At 41.9% G+C, this 18,499-nt stretch overlaps 1 protein-coding gene and 1 long non-coding RNA gene across 3 annotated transcripts; one reads left to right on the top strand and one right to left on the bottom strand.

Moving 5' to 3' along the window:
* The first annotated feature begins 2,145 nt into the window (after window positions 1-2,145).
* On the top strand, window positions 2,146-11,408 carry LOC108937079 (uncharacterized). Its single transcript, XR_001966323.1, has 3 exons — window positions 2,146-2,206; window positions 7,826-7,876; window positions 11,369-11,408. It is a non-coding gene; the product is annotated as an uncharacterized LOC108937079 (long non-coding RNA).
* Window positions 11,409-13,565: 2,157 nt separating this feature from the next.
* Window positions 13,566-18,263, bottom strand: LOC108936996 (neuronal pentraxin-1-like). Of its 2 annotated transcripts, none has more exons than XM_018756726.2 (5): window positions 17,728-18,263; window positions 17,113-17,317; window positions 15,829-16,073; window positions 15,240-15,419; window positions 13,566-14,627 (listed from the first exon to the last, which is right to left on the bottom strand). In XM_018756726.2, the coding sequence occupies exons 1-5, from the start codon at window positions 18,166-18,168 to the stop codon at window positions 14,406-14,408; spliced, it is 1,293 nt and encodes a 430-aa protein (XP_018612242.1). In that variant the 5' UTR covers window positions 18,169-18,263; the 3' UTR covers window positions 13,566-14,405. The 2 variants fall into 2 exon arrangements, with proteins under 2 accessions (XP_018612242.1, XP_018612231.1); XM_018756715.2 differs by having other exon boundaries at window positions 17,113-17,320.
* Between the last annotated feature and the right edge of the window lie 236 nt (window positions 18,264-18,499).

Consider the following 18,499-nt stretch of genomic DNA (forward strand, 5'->3'; position numbering starts at 1 on the left):
ATGCTCTCCTGGTACTAACATTGCTTAAAGAGACAAAAAAAAACTGTCTTAAATTGTGTCCCTACATGGACAAGAATGGAACCTCTCCAGAAAAGGATTAATTAAATAATGATGTTAACAGAATAATGGATCTGTTTAAATGATAAAAGAATATGCTGGAGGAAAAACACGCAAAAAACACCTTATGACAATTGAGTTTGACAGCCCATGTGTGCATGCTGACTTTTAATTAATACAAGTAATACAGATGTGACATGAAAACTTTGAGGAAAACAAAAAACAAATACCAGTTAAATATTTAAATGATTTTCTTTCATTGGTACAGCAATTGGAACTTTGGCTTAAGAAAGATGTGCAATACACATGAAGTACCCTTCAAGTAAAATACACAATAACCAGTGATTCAATTTGCTAAAAAAAGTTAATAAGAGGAAGGAGAGTTGATGGGAAGAGAGTAGCTAGAGCAGTAGGTAGCTTGTGAGTTACGATCAAGGACATTGCTGACACCTCATGGGACATTGTTGACAAGCAAGTTGTTCCCAAGAAACTGATGACAGATAAGTCACTAACAAGGTAAATGAACAGCCACGGAAAGAGCTGCCCCCCTGGCATTAAAAAAGCTATTTAAAATTCTGCCTCTTAAACCCTACAAACTTACAAGAAGACAAACTAAGACTTTAAATGTCCTGAGTGAACTTTTATGCATCTGTATTTGGCTTCCTGTTGTCAAACATATGGCCAAAAATTTCACTGCCTCATTGAAACACATTTTCAGACACAGGAGTCTTGATGTTACACGAATGGGTGGATGTGCCTGTAACCTATACAGTGCAAAGAAGCAGGTGACCTACAGGATATCATAGCTAAACTGCGGGAGGTGGCAAGCATAGTAATATAGAACTCAATGGCACTCAGTTAGGCTATTATTAACGTACAGAAATGAACTTGAAAGTGCAACCATCTTGTTACTCAAATTTAATATAATCTTGAGAAAGGACCAGCAAAGCGATGTTATGTAGTTAACTTTTGATGTTTTGAATGACAGGCTGGCATTTTCAAACTGAATTTGGTTCTTGCATTACTCTTTAGGGACAGCAATATGGGACATTTAATGACCACACTGAGTCACTGTGTAGCACCGTCAGCATGACATCTTACCTGAACGACACCTCCCACGCTGTCCTTATTATGGCACTCCAGATTTCAATTGTCACTCTCCTGGGAAGACCTTTTCTGACAGCAGCCTGGTTCTCTGTGCTCTCCTGTCAAACTTTTGAGCAAGACAAGCTTCCCTTAAACTTTGAGTTTGCAGAGAAAGGCTTCTAAGTCCATGCTTTTTCCACAGCTCCATCTATAAATGTCAACACCTCCCCCATTATAGTTACATGGCATTAACTTTTAGAACGGTTTACTACTACATTTTCAGCTGTTAATTCAGACTTATGCTGACTGAAAGCACTAAGGTTAACTACCTTGTTCAATGATGTAGACACGGTTTGTTGATTTAAGGCCTCGACTTAGTTCTCAGGCATAGTCTAATGATTATGGTTGAGAAAAAAGTACAAATTACATACTTATCCAAAGAACCTGGTACCTGTAAAAATGAAGTACAGTAACTGCAAAAACAGGTAAAATTGTCTTGCACTGCAGATGATTACCTATCCAGTTGAATAAAGAGGATAATGATGATTTTAATACAGAAGTACAAGGACTGTACACAATTTTAAATAACTATTAGAGAAGAGGGAATTTCTGCAGAAGGCATTACATGCGGTAAGGTCAAAATTACTGGACCAAGAAAAAAACGATTATACTCTGTCCTCTCGACACCAAATCCCTAACACAGTCTGTATAAATATTGCTTCTAAAATAAGACTGGTATATTATATATACAATATATACACTGTCATAACATTATGATACATGTGATGTTTCACTTTTTTTATCACTGACGTTTCTGGAAAGACACCATTCAATTAAGATTAGGAATACCTACCTGGGGGTGTTTAATTACAGTCTGTTTCGGAAGGCGGACGAAAATTGCTCTAAAAACTCTGTCGAGATATCAGATTTGGCTCCGTGTACAGAGTGGGACAGTAAAGTTTTTAACGAGTTAGCAGGGCTCGCGGACGACGACCGTAGGCGGCAGTTCAGGTGCAGCTCACCCGTTCGGAGAAATCAGCGCGCGACGTTCTTCGTCGGCTCGGTACGTTTTTATGATTTTTTTTCACATGGTATGTTATATCCCAGTTTACTTTAAGACTTTCTTTAACAATGTGTTCTGTGATACTTCGTGTAAAACAGACTTTCAAAGTTTGTTTAAAACAGAATATATTTGCATTCAGATAGTCGCGCGCCCCTTCCAGTTTGCCGCCTAAAACAACATCGGGCGCCTCAGGGAATAAAATTTTAAAAATCTGCTTTATGTAAAGTATATTTGAATTTAATTTCATATGTTAAAAATAATTTTAAATTTTTGACCATGTTAAAGTGCTGCAAACATGACACAAATTCCACACTAGTTTTGCTTCTGTGTGATGTATGATTTTTTTTTTCTTCAGGGACACTCATGAAATGTGAGAATTTAAAACCAATGCAATATATCTAATTTCGTGGTTTTTTGGTATTGCCGAGGTTGAGGGCTAGCTGATTCTCCTTCTGCAAATCAGTGTAAAGGTTGGATGTGAGACTGTTCCAGGAGTCCAAGCCCTGCATAAATTACAGAATACATTTTGAAGTAATTCAGATTGACTCCTGAGATACCAGATGAGTTGACATAACATCCAGGTAACTACTTAATACAGCAATTATAAGATGCAGATGAGCAAAACCTAGCACAGCCTCTGGCTCTCCAGGACCAGAGTTGTGCATCCCAGGTGTAAAGTAAAGATGTGGGTAGAAAGGCCTTGATAGTTAATTGCACATTGACATTATACTGATTATATTGGAATGACGTCAGTTATTCTGATGATTTCACAGTGACGTTTTGGGCCTACCTTATATTTTAGCGGGGTGCATTCAGCTGAAGCTGGCACTGAACAATTAAATACTCACATGCTGAAAACTGTCTTCAATGTTCTTTCTGTGCGTTTGTGGAGAGTGGGATTCTGCATGGCAAATAAATCCGTCACAAAGAGCTGGAGGTGGATGGTGTTCGATCTGTGTTAAGCACCTGCCAGCCCTATTATTTCCCATATCTGTCACGCATGACAGCAGGGGACATTCTGTGAGCAGTGTGCATTATTGGGAGTGACGAGAGGGTCAGTTTGTTTTGCAGGACGACGGTGGCTGTCACACCTCTTGTATGGATTCATAGAGACAGCTGACACGAGCAGAGGAAAATACTGTTGGCACTGAGGAGAAATGTTTGAATTTCATACTGGTCCAGGCACTCTTAGAGGCTCACACTACCTTATATATACACTCAGAGATGCACTTATATTCTCAAGTGAGCACACACCATCACTTGGATACTTTTAAAGACATTCATGGACACACACATTAACGCCTGCATATTCTCACACAGGCACTCACAAATACACACTTACTATAAACATTTGAAGACAACCACATAGTACCACGCACACACTCAGGTGCATATTCATCTCTCCCAGGCACACTAATATCTCACACATTTGCTGAAAGACTCGCAGTGACCCTTCCATCAGTGGATCACACATCTTTTGTGATTTTTGTTTGAATGTGTGGGGGGGGGCAGCTGTATGAAGGGACCTGCTGTTGTTTCCTTGTAGGAACCAGTAAGTGGTCTGTCACATTTGCTGCCGGTCTATTCCCAGCACTGTTTAGCATGCAGTACAAACCCTAGATCATCATCCTTGCTCTGGTATTGAAATGATGAGCAAGACGATGCATAACCACCCCTCCACTTGCACACACTTGATTTCCCTAATGGAGTCTCCTCTTGTCAATCGTAGCCCCTCCATTTCCTCTTTCCTAATGTGATAATGGGTTCTGTGGTGTGCTTTTCAATTAGATGATCAGCAGAACATTCTGTTACACATTCATATCCTTGTACAACCAGATGACTTACAGAAAAATTAGTCTCTTTTTTTAAAAAGCTGAAAATATTTAAAAGTTGATATTTACTTAAGGCACAGCAGGTCCAGCTGATGTCTTGCAATGTCTGGGCTATATCACTGAATGTAGTTTCGACCCTACTCATTTTTGTAGTTTGCATGTTCTCTCCGAGGTTGGCAGGAGTTTCCACTACATGCTTTGGTTGCCTCTCACAGTCCAAGGCCATACCTGTACCAGTTTGTGTATGTTACGTTGCTCTATTGTATAGATCTGTAAATGATTGTTGAGGGAGTTAGTAAATCTAAGATTATATGTGACCTTGGGTAAAATTGTCTGCTAAGAAAAGTATCTGTTAAATGAATAAATGTAAATGTAGACAAGGAAACCTAGATACCGTACCATAAACCTTTATGGAACTTTTATAGTTGCTCTGAATACTTCTCTTTAGTCAAGGTAGAATACATGGTGTAGATCTGCAGAGCAGGCATGCTTCTGTTTGGTTTTGTACATCGGGTTGTAGATATTTTAACCTTCTCTAAAACTTATAGTGTTAAAATTACAGTAATGCAAGTTTTGGTGTTTCTCCAAGCAAGCAATGTTTTTTATAAAATATATTTCTAGCCTATAAAATTAGTGCCCCAGCCACAGAAATGAGCAGCTTGTACCTTTCTCTTGTGCTACATCTCCAGAAAGCAGCTGTTTCGACTGTGCTGTTTGCTGAACTCTGACCTTTGTGTCTGAAACAAGACTCTTTTGAGTAAGGACACACTAGTAATGCAAACTCCTGCTGTTCCTGTTTGCAAAATGCAAAGTGTGGGTTTTAAATATCATTAATGTCTTAGAAGAAAACTTGAAAACTCCGCCATGGCCAGTCTCAAGCCTGGATGAGGAAAGAGGAGGGTTGGGCGAGGGGCCAGCAACCCTTTACCGTAAAACATTGCTAGCTACAGATACGCCAGCAAGAGATACTCAGGACATCTCAGCCCTGGGAGAAGATGAACCTTCATCGAAAGGACATATGCTGAGCACTGAAAGCCAGATCCATCTGGAAGCATTTCAGCCACGGTTACCATCACCACTGGAACATGGAATGTAAGGACCATGTACGAAGTTGGGAAGACAGCACAAGTGGCCGCTGAAATAAAGACCTATAACCTTGTCATCCTAGGAATCAGTGAATTGATATGGACAGGCTCCAGCCAGCAGAGGCTCACCACTGGGGAGCTGATGCTGTTCTCAGGCCACAAGGAAGACAACATGCCCCTCACGCAAGCAGTCGCCTTAATGCTGTCCAAGACAGCCCAGAAAGCACTTAACAGATGGGATGCCCATGATCCTAGGATCATTGCAGCTTCCTTTAGAACCAGAAAGAGGAGGATTAACATGAACATCATCCAGTGCAATACCCCAACAAATGACAGCGAGGTGAAAAGCAAGGACAAGTGCTATAGCATGCTGCAGACCATCATACAAAGCTGCCCTGAAAGAGACATCATCATTATTATGTGAGACTTAATGGGACTTAAGAAAATCTGAGAAAATGAACATAGTCCCGTCAGACTAGAAGAAGGGCTGTCTTATCAAGATCCCCAAGAAAGACAACCTCCTCTCCTGCTCTAACTACAGAGGAATTATCTTAATGTGAAATCCCAAGCAAGGTGATCAGCAGGATCCTCCTAAATAGGATGAAGAACAATGTTGAGCTCTAAGATCAGCAAGCTTGTTTCGAGCAAGCTGGCAAGGACAGATCTTGTATCGATCAGACTGCAACACTGCGCATCATCTTGGAGCAGTCACTGGAGTGTAACTCGCCCCTGTACATCAACTTCATTGACTATGAAAAGGCGTTTGATAGCATGGAGAGGGAGATCCTCCAGAAGCTTCTGAGACACTATGGGGTGCCAGAGAAGATCACAAACATCATCAGGAACTCCTATGAGGGGGTGATATGCAGGGTTGTCCAGGACAGTGAACTCACTGATGGCTTCTAGGTCCAGATGGGAGTGAGGCAGGGCTACTGGTTGTCACCTTTCTTGTCCATGCTGCGATAGACTAGGTCATGAGAACATTCACAGCACAGAAGCAAAACGGCATCCTGTGGACACAGCTAGATGGTCTTGATTTTGCTGACGTCCTCCCACACCCAGCAATAGATGCAGGAAAAGACCAGCGTCATCGCAGACAACTCAACTAGTCCTCAAAGGGAAGAGCAAAGTCCTCAAAGTCAACGCCTCCAATCTTTCCATCACAGCCAAGATCAGACTTTTCAACACCAAGGTGAAGTCAGTTTTACTCTATGGATCTGAGACCTGGAGGACCACTTTTAGCACCAACAAGAAGATTCAGGCTTTTATTAATACCTGTTTGAGAAGAATCCTCCAAATTTGCTAGCTTGACACCATCAGCAACCAGGAGCTGTGGCAATGTACAAGACAGCAGCCAGCAGATTTCCATTTATTCATTTAACAGACGCTTTTCTCCAAAGCAGCGAACATCTCTACAGTTCTACTGATGCATTTGTAGGCAATAACCAGGGTCTTGCATTTGATCCGGGCAGCTATAGGAAGCCAGTGCAGAGAAACAAGTAGAGGAGATACATGGGAATGCTTCGGCAGATCAAGAGATTCTCCAGGGATATTGGAGATGGATAAGCCACACCCTTTGCAGACCAACTTCTAGCATTACTAGACAAGCCCTTACATGGAGCCCCCAGGAGAGAAAGAAAAGAAGCCATCCAAAAAACACTTGGTCCCATGACCTGGAGGAAGATGTCAAGAGGATGGGCCATAGCGGGGGCAGCTGAAGAGACTGGCAGAAATGCCTGGAGAGCTCTGGATGGGGGCCTGTGTCCCAGAAGGGGGAGTAATCATAACTAAGAAAACTTTATAGGTCATCCTTTTGTGATAGCTAACAAATATTTTCAGAACACGTTTCTCAGATATAGGCTGAATGATTTGCTTATTTTCCTATTGCAATTAGATTTTTCATCCCACCCTGCATCAGTGAAAAACATTAATAACAACATGCTCCCTTTGGTGGTTGTACTGCAGTATGCTTGCAGCGGAATTGTTGAGATATTAAAAGCGCATATGGGCTTTCATTCCAGAGTAAAATATCTAATGTGGCCTCAGTGTGGATATTAACTAGCACTGTGTTTCAGTACAACTATGGGCTCATTTGATTTGCATGGAGCCAACTGCTGACTCCAGCACACACTGTGGTCGGGATTCATTTTCAGATATATGCACTGCAGACTACATCAAAGCCTGAAATGGAACATATTGCCAGAAAGACAAAACTCCAAGTGGAGGCGTGAGATTGCATCTGTTGGATTTTCTCTTCATTTTTTCCAGTGTAATTAATTTCTAAAAAACAAACTGACTGTGTCTTGAAACACTGAAGATATAGAAGGATTAAAAACATGTGAAATGAAATCATAAAAATCTGTTTTAATCCCAAGGATTATTTTGAGTGGACTCATAGCAGTAATGTCTCATGTACTTGTATCAGGGATAAAAATCTGATCAGTATTATCAGCTACAGCGCTGAAGCTGTCATGCACTGTGTCTCTGTTTATGACTATTGATGTATTAAGTCAGTTGGGGATTAAAAAGTTTATTCATGTTATAGTGTGCAGAGCACAGCATTGTAGTGTACACAACAGAAACAGCAACAACCAAACTGTATGTGAGTTGTAATGTTATGGACACAGTGGATGGTAGACCAGAAGAACTACACGATGAGTACATTTGACAACTACAGAAAATAAAGGGACTTTCTTTTGCAGGCCAAAGCAGACTAAAAGGAGGGAGAAGGAAATTAAATATTTCCCTTTGTGGTAAGTAGTCATTAATTATATTATACTTATTGCAGGACAAACAGCACACTGGGTATTCGTAAGCATGTGTATGCAAGGTTTCCTGCCATCCATGAACAGCTGTAGGGGAAAACCTGTTGTTTACTGAAATGATGATATTTAAGAAATATTTAGTTTACTTTTCATTCACTGTATTTATACTACAGTACATGTTTTCATATTTTCTCGAAAACACTTGCACTGCTGTCACTTCTTCCAGAGGAGAAAATTGGTTTTCTGGGTAGCTTTGGAGACAGTTATCTAGTGATCAGCTTGTATCAGGTCATGACCAAGTTCTCTCCAGATGTGACAGTCTAGAACGAAAAGGTCTGGAGTCTATCCCAGAATCACTAGGCACAAGACAGGGGGTAATAAGAACCTGGACGGGACACCAATCCATCACAAGGTAGCCATACACTGCATGTATTTTAGCATTGCCAATTCACCTGAATTGCATGTCTTTAGGCTGTGGGAGGAAACCCATGCAGACATGGGGAGAACATGCAAACTTCACACAGACTGAGTCAGATTCAAAGCCATGCTTGAACAGTCCAGGCATTTTGAGGCGGAAAGCGCTACCTGCTGCGCTACAATCGTATTAGTCATATCAAAGTACAGTATTCTGTAATTGCAATTGTAAATAGAGTCAAAGGGTCGACATTATGGGGGAACAGTGTTCTGAGGCTTAGTAATAACAGTAGACAGGATTGTAATTCCAAACTGTAGCTAGGCATCTTCTGCAAATCTCTTACGAAATAGCTTTAAATTGTCCCATTAATCTGAATCGACAGCAGTATTGATAAGAGATAAGCAAACCTACTATATTTAGACATGACAGTTAATCAGTGCTGTCAGAGGAGATTGATTGTAATCTGGTCCCAGAACAGTTCATAAGGATGGAAAGTACCAGGGAGGCGTAGGAGTAAATGGGTTACAACGTAACCGGGTGGAGTTCCAGAGGTGACTGTGAGGAATGGTGCCAATGGATCTAGCAAAGTGTGCAAAATATTGCAGTGTCAGCATGGCGATATCCTTTATTTCCTTTAAACAGAGGTGCTTTTTCAATTAGACCTGTAAATCTGTAAGGTTTGTAAATAAGCTTTGGTTGAAAATGTCTGCTAAGCACATAAATACAGTCACTTTAAGGCGATACTGAGCTTACACGTTAGCTCTGGCACCTGTCTTGCAGACTGCATAAGATCTGACCTTGTGACCCTCACACCCACCCCTCCATCCACCTCCACAGCAACCAGGCTTGACTTTCTCTGGACACTGAGGAACAAGAGCTCAGTCTATCTGAGCCAGCTTTGGTGGGGGTCAGTAGAGGGTAGTGTAACTATACTTGTACTTGTTTTCCTGAAACCTTGGCAGCTTTTGCTTGCTCTGTGGCTTCTTTTCTTTTTGGTTTTTTTAACATCTGTAACTGGTGGTCAGATTTAGTATTGTGGAATAATTAGCTTTGTGCCTGTGCTGTGGAGCTGCAGGTGGCTTTTTTTTTGGAACTCATGTCCCTCTCTTCTCCCATAAAGCATAGTGCCTGAAAACAGACATAACTAAAAGGAGAACAGTAGGAAGTTGACTTAGTCTGTCACATAAGAAAAGAGAAGGAGGTGTCACCTTAGCTTGTTGATCCTTGGCTAACCCCGGTCTAATTGGTAAGCATGGAAACCCGTTGACCTGTTCCAGAGCCAGGTCACGTGATGGCCCAGTGCCGTGATCCCACCATTGCAAAGTGCAGATTGTTTACAGATATGTGTGACTGTGCTGGTACGTGTTCAATAGTATGAATAGGTTTGCGACACATAAAACGTTACTAGGGCAGATTAACCACACAATGCCAGAAATCCATAATTTTGCAGTCGCTCAACATTTTCAACCTTTTTTTCTGTAAGGATAAGTGGAACATCATGGAACATCAGTTGCCATCAACAAAAGTCATCTTCTCATTGTCATTGCGAAGGGTCCTAAGGGTTGTTGACAATCTCAAGAACATACCATCATAATCTTGTTTGTTGCCAAAGAAGCAACATTCCTTCCAGGATAAGGAACTGAATTACACTTTTTTAAAAATTATAAATGATAATTTTATTCCTTTCTGCTTGAGTCTTGCAATTTGTATTTTGTGTGTAAATGGCCTTTCACACCTTGTGCTTGTATTGATTAAGGCTCTGTATGTTGCCAATGCTAACGGCATCTTCCATACAAGAAATTCATAAATGATCAGAATTTTTTGTTGCAGGCATTTTCAGGGTTGACACTGTTATAATACAGACAGGCTACACTGGATGACTTCTTGCTTTCATTCAGACTGGTGTGTAAGTTGTGCCACAAGGGTTGTACCAACAGTCACAATTTTAATAAGATCTCATCCTGAGTAGTCTGGACTGATTCCTGACTGACAGATGAAGTAGTTTTGTACTTTTTTTGCAAGTACTTTTATACTTGTAATTTTGGGTGGCACGATAGCGCAGTGAGTAGCGCTGCTTTCTCACAGCGCCTGTGTGGTGGAGAGGATGTGGGTTGGATCGCTGCTCAGTCTGTGTGGAGTTTGCATATTCTCCCCGTGTCTGCATGGGTTTCCTCTGGGTGCTCTGGTTTCCACCGACAGTCCAAAGACATGCTGTCTGGGTTCCCCCTAGTGTGTAAGTGACACAGAGAGAGTGTGTTTCACCGATGTATGGATGAGTGATCCGCCTGGTTATCAAGCACTAAGGCATGGGTTGTTGGGATTTCTGATGGCCAGGAGGGTTTGGGTTAACCTTATCCCATGTGGCCTGATTGAGGTTTGAGGAGGTTGCCAAAATGAACTGATGGATGCTGCATGGCATTTAGAAAACATTGGTTGACATGTTGGTAGTTTTTCAGGATTTTTGACAGATATGTACTTAGGAGCTGGGCTGTTGTCTGTGACCTTGTATAAGGAGATCCTCTGAAATGGGCGTTACACATGTACACAGCTTGTTATGATAATGCTGCGTTTGGGTTACACATACGTTACGGTTGTGTTTGACAGCTCTGTTTAGAATGAGCAGATGCACGAGGCAGTGTAAAGATTTCCATTAACACTTACACCTTTTTGGTGGTGCCCATATTTTGCACACAGCATGATTTCAGAAAATGTGTGCACAAAACTGTAATAAATCTGTTACTAAATAATCCTCCCACCAGTACAGAGCCATTTTTCCTGTCACTCTGTTAGAACCATTCTTAGGGTGTGTAGTGAGAGGGTGACAGGAGTGAATGACCTTGGAATGTGATGTAGAAGGTATACCACTGTTAAGAGATCTGCAGCTGTGGAGCAGAGATGTTTTCTGTAGATGGTTTTAGCTCTCAGCAGTATAGTTGCCCCAGCTGCACAGATTGCACTGTTACTCCAGGTCCTGCAGGCTTCTTATTGATGTTGAGAGTTCACACGGCATTAACTCAGAGAGATAAAAAGTCGACTGGGTCAAGCTTGGGACCTTCTCTTTTCAGCCATGGGCCATAATCGGAGACTGGAGGAGCTCTGTGCCTGCAAGGGAAGGAGCCTTCCCTCCCATACTGAGCAAGAGGAGAACCAGCCTTGCCTCAGTCTGAGATCGCTCAGCGGTGAGAGACGTTGCGGCGCTAATATTCCTTTGCCGCTGCCCACACAGAACATTAATATTTATCATCCCTGGGGCTACATTATTTGGGCTTAGTGCCAGTCATCTCCAAAGGCCTGTCAGTTTAGCGTTACCCAGAAAAGAATGCTGCCATCTTAGCTATTCATTATTTGCACATTAAACCTCCCCAAAGTGGAAGTACTTGCAGACCCTTTACAAAAATAATTGTAAAAACATTCAGTATTCAGCATTCCTGTTAATTTGGGGGTGAGGTAATTAAAATGTCCAAAGTGTGTTCTTGCTGCCTTTATATACTTTAGCATTACTTACATTTATTTACATTTACATTTATTCATTTGGCAAACTCTTTTCTCCAAAGCGACGTACATGTCAACTTGTTTGTATTTCGGCGCTTACCAGCTGTGTAGCAGAATATGATTGTGTCTGTTATAGTGCTCCCACCAGATACATTATTTAATTGGTTAGTAAATGCCAAAATGCTAAGACTGGTATACCTTGACATTTCTGACTGTGGATTAGAGATTCTAATCCACCAATTCAGTTTTAGCCATTGTATCACATTTTGCCAGTAACAATGCCTTCTCTTGTCGACACTGAAAATAAGCAAATTTTACTCCAAAATTCATAGCAAATACGATAAACATAATGATGTAAATTTACAACTAAGTGCTGTTAAAAAGGCTGTTAAGAATAGTACAACCTTCGTGTTGCTTATATTTCTGTAATTTCAAAAATGCTATACCATCACATCCCTGACATAGTGCAGAGCTTGATACTATACTCTGAACATGTGAGAGATTGTGATGATCAGGGAATGGATGTTTAGAGGTCAGAATAAAGCTGAAGGATTTCTATTTTTGGTGTATCTCTCAGGCCAGGCAGGAAGGGGGGAACAGAGGCTGTGACACTGCAATGCTCAGATTATGAGGGTAACCCAACACGATGCATACCCTCAGGAGGTCGCTGGTAATGGCTCAGATGGACCTGACAAAGGTATTAATACTAGGCATACACCTGTCCCAAGGAGGTCTGGCACCAAAGGCCCTGAATCCTGATACAAAGGTTAAACTCTGACCTTTGTCCCTTGGGTTGGTAAACCGCCTCTGAGGTGTTTCAAGTCTGTTGAACATTGTGTGCATTGTAATGTTAGAGTCTGTAGTAGTCTGTCTCTACAAGCCATGGGAGACCTTAAAACTGAGGTCTCTAACAACCCAAAAGGAATTTTAAAAATGTTATGAGGTCTAGACTCACCATGTAATTGTGTGGTATTAAAACCATTCCCATCCCACAAGAATGGATATCCTTTGGTTTTCACAATAAAACTTAAGTGGGTAGGGGTTTTATTGCCAAGTCTTAATGTGTGAACGGAAGGAAGATTCACAACTGAAATAATCTGTGGAATGGCAGGCTTGTGAGTACCAATACCTTACAGCCCCTTCAAGTGGGAAGGGTACTCAACCAAAGCCATTGCTCATCAAACTGATGTAAGAGCACCGCACCTGCAAAATGGTCCTTGTGTGTCACCAACACAAGCGTTTCACCAGCTGTGATCATGTCCTACAGGACTTGTACTACAGATACAAAAGCAGTGGTCATTTTATTTGTAGGCTAGAAAAAAATATTCTGGCCGTTCCTAGCAGAACGGATACACAGAAGCACAGAAGTGCGAGTTGATCAAAGCTTCTCTTCTTACGCGCAGCATTTGTTAAAGGCACATGGAGAGCCTTGACTTACAGCTATCTAGGGTACTGTTTTATAGCTGCACTCAGCAGCAGTGGAAGGTACACTTAGTCATGATAGGCAAAGATTTTGGAGTCTTCTCTGTCCAAAGTCTGTTAACTCGCTTAGGAGGAGGGAAGCAGTACACTTTGACTCAAGTGACTCTGCTGTACTTTTATCTTAATTGGTCCATAACTGTTGTTCATACAGCTGTACTTGAGAATTTTTTTTTTTTTAATTAACAGAAATGGCATTTTCTGTAGATAGGCATGTGCACACACTAGCACACATTTAAGTATCACAATTTTATTACAAAAATTATACTTTCATCTTTCAGTGTTGCCATGCTTACAGCATATAACAATACAGTAAAAAATCTCAACCTAAAAAGAGGATAGTAAAAGCAGACTTTTGCTGATGCCATTGCAGCGTTTGATCATTCATGCTGTTGCAATACAGAAAGCATTCCAAACAGAGTACAAACACCTGTCAAAACTTAAAGTGGTCAATAACAGATTGTAATAATGATACAGTTCGGATATTCTACATTAAACATATATTAAACATGTAAATGATTTAATTAAATGAGGTGTGCTGAATTTTTTAACCAACTCAAGGCACCCAGGTTGTTAATATGTTGGCAATAAAAATTGTGTTCTTTACCACTTACAGCAAATTAATGAAACAAGTGGAAAAAAGAAAATCCATCCCGTTCTGTGGTGTTTTCACATTCCTGTCTCTTTTCTTCCCACTTTGCTCACAGTGAAGTTCCAGGGTGTTTGGTGGGAAAAACATTAAAAAGGTCTTATAGATTCAAATACTATGTCATTGGTTATTATATGCTAACCTACCTGGTTTCAGACAGACCCACTATGTCATCTGTCTTTCTGTTTAACAAAAAAAAAAAAAGTATAAAATTTTGTGGGTCTCTCAGACATTACTTTTTCACATTAAATGAAATCAGATTTATAGCAGTATAGCTTTCTTAGTTATAAAACAGTACAAATGTAGGCTACATAAAATGAAAACCTGTAGTTGGACTGCTTCCAAATAAATGAAAATGCCTGTATGAACTCCTTGTTTTGTTCTGTCTTTAGATATTTCCTGGTTTTGAAATACTAAAATGAAGACAAACAGAAACCTAGAGTTAAGTGTTTTTTCCTTTCTTTTCCTTCCAGTCGTGTTGATCAGTTGATCTGGCGGCAAGGCTCAAAGGTCCATTTGGAAATGCCACCGTAGATGTCGATACTGGTCTCGGCCCATGCCAAGACATTTCCCGTCTGCGCTTTGCTGCTGCACGTGGCCAGGTTGTAAATCTCCCCACTTGATAGCTTCCTGTCCCACATGTTGAAATTGGCCATGTTTCCCACAAATGCTTGTGTTGCATCAAAACCACCTCCCAGTGTGTCCTGTTAGAAATACATTTTAATTAGTTATCCTTTATTTAAATTATCCTCAATCCTGCAAAAGGGAAAGTTCTTTGGTTCATAATCTACCTAATACAATCATTACAAAATAACACTAGCAACATTTTGTTCATTGCCATACAAAGCAACTTAAAAACAAGCATATATTTTTCTCATGTTACATTTGTTTCACTCTCCACTCTTTAAAATAGAATGAACAAAACTTCACAGTCACTCTGTTTCTTCAGAAAACATGCACACAAGTGGCCCATGTTACTGATTCAAATAAAGCATGCATTAAATTGAAATAATCAAATGGTACAATTTTCTCAGTTGGACCAACAGTCCTGAATTACTAAATAATTCATGTACATGTAGTTGACTCCCATTGACTGTGCATCAGCCGGTTGTTTAAAATTAACAAAGGTAAGGTTGCAATTCATTCATCTTTTTTAAAGGAACCAGAACCCATTTAGTCTCTCCTAGATTGAAACTATGGTAGAAACCAAATGCTGCTTTGAGAGAAACTACTGATGGCTGAAGCAGTGGTTATTACACCAAAGGTCACCAGTCTCTAGAAGGAGGTTAAAAAAACAGTAATTGAATGGTTGTTACCTGTTCCTGGCCCAAGACTAGCACTCCCTGTGGTTTGATTGGGTGGTAAGGTGCAAGGTTTTCCCCGTTGCCCCTTATGACTCCATCCTGGAAGGCTTCCCACACCCCGTCACGTGTGGTCCATGTGATGCAAATGTGGTGCCACTTGCCATCGTTGATGACAAATGGCAGCTTTGCCATCTGTGACCAAAGAAATGCCTCTGTTATGTTTGTCTCTCTTAACAGAAGTGATTAATTTTTTGTTTACCTAAATGTCAGTGTTAATTTTCATAGTGGCCTGCTTGTATTTTTTCTTAAGATTATTTAATCTTTTACTGCCTAAGAACAAGGGCTTTGCCTTTAAAAAATTTTCTTCAGAACACCACACATCGGCTAAAACAAATTTTGCAGTGTAAACATGATGCCTTTGCAATTAACCTGATTGTCACAGAAATGGTCGCACTTGGCCACATGAGTTATGGGAATGTGTAACAATGTATCTCTGTTGCATACATACCATTCTGATATTCGATGTGTGCAATTTTAATTATATTACAAATCTGCCTTGGTTGTGGCATTGCATGTGTGTGGACCGTGTGATTCTGGTTACCTTGTCATTAATGAGAATCTCCATGGGGTTGTTCCCCCACCCGATGAGCACCAACTCATTGGCCTGGCCTGGGACAGCATAGGAAAACGGAGTGCCCACACTGGGTGATGCATTGGACTTAAGCCACATGCACACAGTGAAGGCGTACATCTCAGGCAAACTCTTCTTCACTTTGGCATACATGTAGTTGGTACGTAAGGGAAAAGTCAGCTGGAATCGGTCCAGTGGTCGGTTGTCTTTCTGACCTGCAGGTGGAATAGAAACTGTTTGCTTAAAATTTTGAGTTTCAATAGCTGCCTGTGTTCCAGAAAGAAGTTTTTATATCTCTAATGACTTTGGGTAAATGATCATTGTGATTAATAAAATGTAACAGTCTATACAGTTTACATTTCATTGTCTCAGTAATGGCTGTTACATAGCATTGTAAGAGGAGGGAAAAAAACACTAGTTTTGAAAATGACCGCGGATTTAGAGCTCATATGGATGACATTTTGCAGCAATTATTGCCACCGGTTATACAACAAACCGTGTTATCCGTGAAAGCAGCCAACAGTCTACAATATTGAGACTGCATTCCCCACACCATCCTGCTTTTTTAAAAAAAAATTCTGAGCAGGAGGGAGATCTGTAAGCTTGCACAGCAGTCCACATTTCAGATGTGTTTGGTGATAGGAGTGTGCTGCATCGCAGCTACTGATGATTTTGCTCAGCTCAGTACCTCTCACCTGGGAAAGGAAAACTGCATCCTCAGATCCAAGATCAATTTCAGATTGCCTCATGGTAGGCTCTACTGGATTTATACTGAATTTATACCAAGGTGGTATAAATGAATTAACAATGCATGTCAAAGTCTTCATGTCAGGGATATACAAAGCAGTGCAAGTGCCCTCAAACCCCCCTCTGCATCAGCGTTAGAGACGCAGTTCCATGATTTTGATAGCTATATAGATTTGCATTAAATGAACGCATTTATTGCAGCGTGCAGTTAGTATACTGGTCAGAGTTCCTGGCTTAAATCCCCTTCCAGGTGTGGAATCTTTGATCAAGGCACTTTAACAGATGCAGTCAGAATTCCCTGCTCTATAAAATAAATGGAATCAATGGTAAATGAATTTACATTAACTTCATTTACCATTCACTTTATTAATTTATTATCAAGGTGTCAGTGAATAACGGTTATACTCCCCACTGCACGTTCATTGGCGTATATTTACTATTCACGCGCGAAACACGTGGCACAAACACTGTGGCCACTGTGGACCCCGTTCACGTCGTGCTGATCACCTTTCTCCAAGTCTGTGATCCTCTGGTGCAGGGAGGTGAGCGTGGACTCCACCTTGCCACGCTGCTCCGTCTCGTTGCGCAGGCTCGTCCTGCCCTCCTCGAGGCTGTTCACGCGGGACAGGACCTGGCGCTCCAGCTCGTCGATTTTGTTCTGCAGGAGCTCCTTGAGCCCATTGGCCTGAACCGAGCTGTTGGTTCTGCTGAACTGCTGCAGTAAAGGCAAAGGCACCGCGGAAACCGCACGCGTCAGGTAGAGTAAGCAATCAATGTTTACAGTTGTTTAGAGGGTACTTTGGACGATTAGAGGCAGATTAACTCATTTAGAGCTGATTGGCCTGCTGTGCAGCGACTTGCATCAGGTAACTAAATTGGTCAGAAAAGCCGTCTGTCCTCGACTGGCCGCACGACGGATTAGGACTCTTTACCTTCTCAAATGATGGAAAGTTTTCCAAAATACGGGGAATGATTAAAAGACGGGAAAGGAAATGGGATATTAATAGGGTGAAATCAAGCCTATATGAGAAAATTCGTCATGTTGATGTTTGCGCCGAATTTCTCGAGCGGAACACAGAGCAATCGGAGGGGCTTTCTGACGCTCTGCTCGTCCACACGTACCTCGAGGTTCTCCAGCCTCTGCTTGAGGGACTGCAAGGTCTGTCCCAGCTGAGAGAGCGTGTCCGACGGCGCGCGCGACACGTCGCCCATGGTGTTCTTGGAGCCGCTCTCCTTCCTGCGGCCGCTCGCTCGGGAATCACCCGCCTCGGGCATGCTTTGGCTTTCGCAGCGGTTCAGCTTGGACGTGAGCTCCCGTATGGTCTCCTTGTGGTTCATGATGGTCTCCTTTTGCTGCAGCACGGTCTCCCTGAGCTGCATCACCGTGCTCTTGAGGTCCTCGGACGCGACGCCGTTCTGCATGGTGGCCGCGCACAGGTCCACGTCCTTGGGCACGGACGTGCAGATGAACTGGGTCTGCCCGAAATCCTGGCCCCGTGTCTGCACGAGCAGGAGTGGCAGTATGAGAAGTTTCGCGGCGGCTTCCTTCGTGGCGTTCTTCATGTTGTCGAGGTCTGGTTTTGTCTTTTGACAAAGAGAGGAGAGGAGAGGAGAGGAAAGTTGAATCGCGAATCGCGGCTGCCGCGACTTTCAGCACCTCGGCGCTGTCCGCTGTGGAGGGCGCTTCGGAGAGCGCGCCCGCTTTATATGGCGCGCGGAGCCGCATCGCGGTGGGGGGTCTATGTGGGCGGCGCGTTAAGGTAGAGCAACACCCGCTTTAACAGATTACAACTCTTTACTTCCAAGCATCAGAAATACATAATTAATTGTGGAGGCGCTTTGTCATTTCCGTTTTATTGCTGCAGTACTGGTTTGAGAGAAAGACATTTAATTG

Source organism: Scleropages formosus, chromosome 8, assembly GCF_900964775.1.
Source record: "Scleropages formosus chromosome 8, fSclFor1.1, whole genome shotgun sequence".
Classification (NCBI taxonomy): Eukaryota; Metazoa; Chordata; class Actinopteri; order Osteoglossiformes; family Osteoglossidae; genus Scleropages; species Scleropages formosus.

What these genes read in the sequence shown, in the direction of transcription:
- LOC108936996 (XM_018756715.2), bottom strand. Translation starts at nt 18,168, where the DNA reads ATGAAGAACGCCACGAAGGAAGCCGCCGCGAAACTTCTCATACTGCCA. An exon ending in AGAGGCTGGAGAACCTCGAG is followed by an intron (nt 17,321 to 17,727) that starts GTACGTGTGGAC and finishes CCTTTACTGCAG; the next exon opens with CAGTTCAGCAGAACCAACAG. An exon ending in TAGTCTTGGGCCAGGAACAG is followed by an intron (nt 14,628 to 15,239) that starts GTAACAACCATT and finishes TATTTCTAACAG; the next exon opens with GACACACTGGGAGGTGGTTT.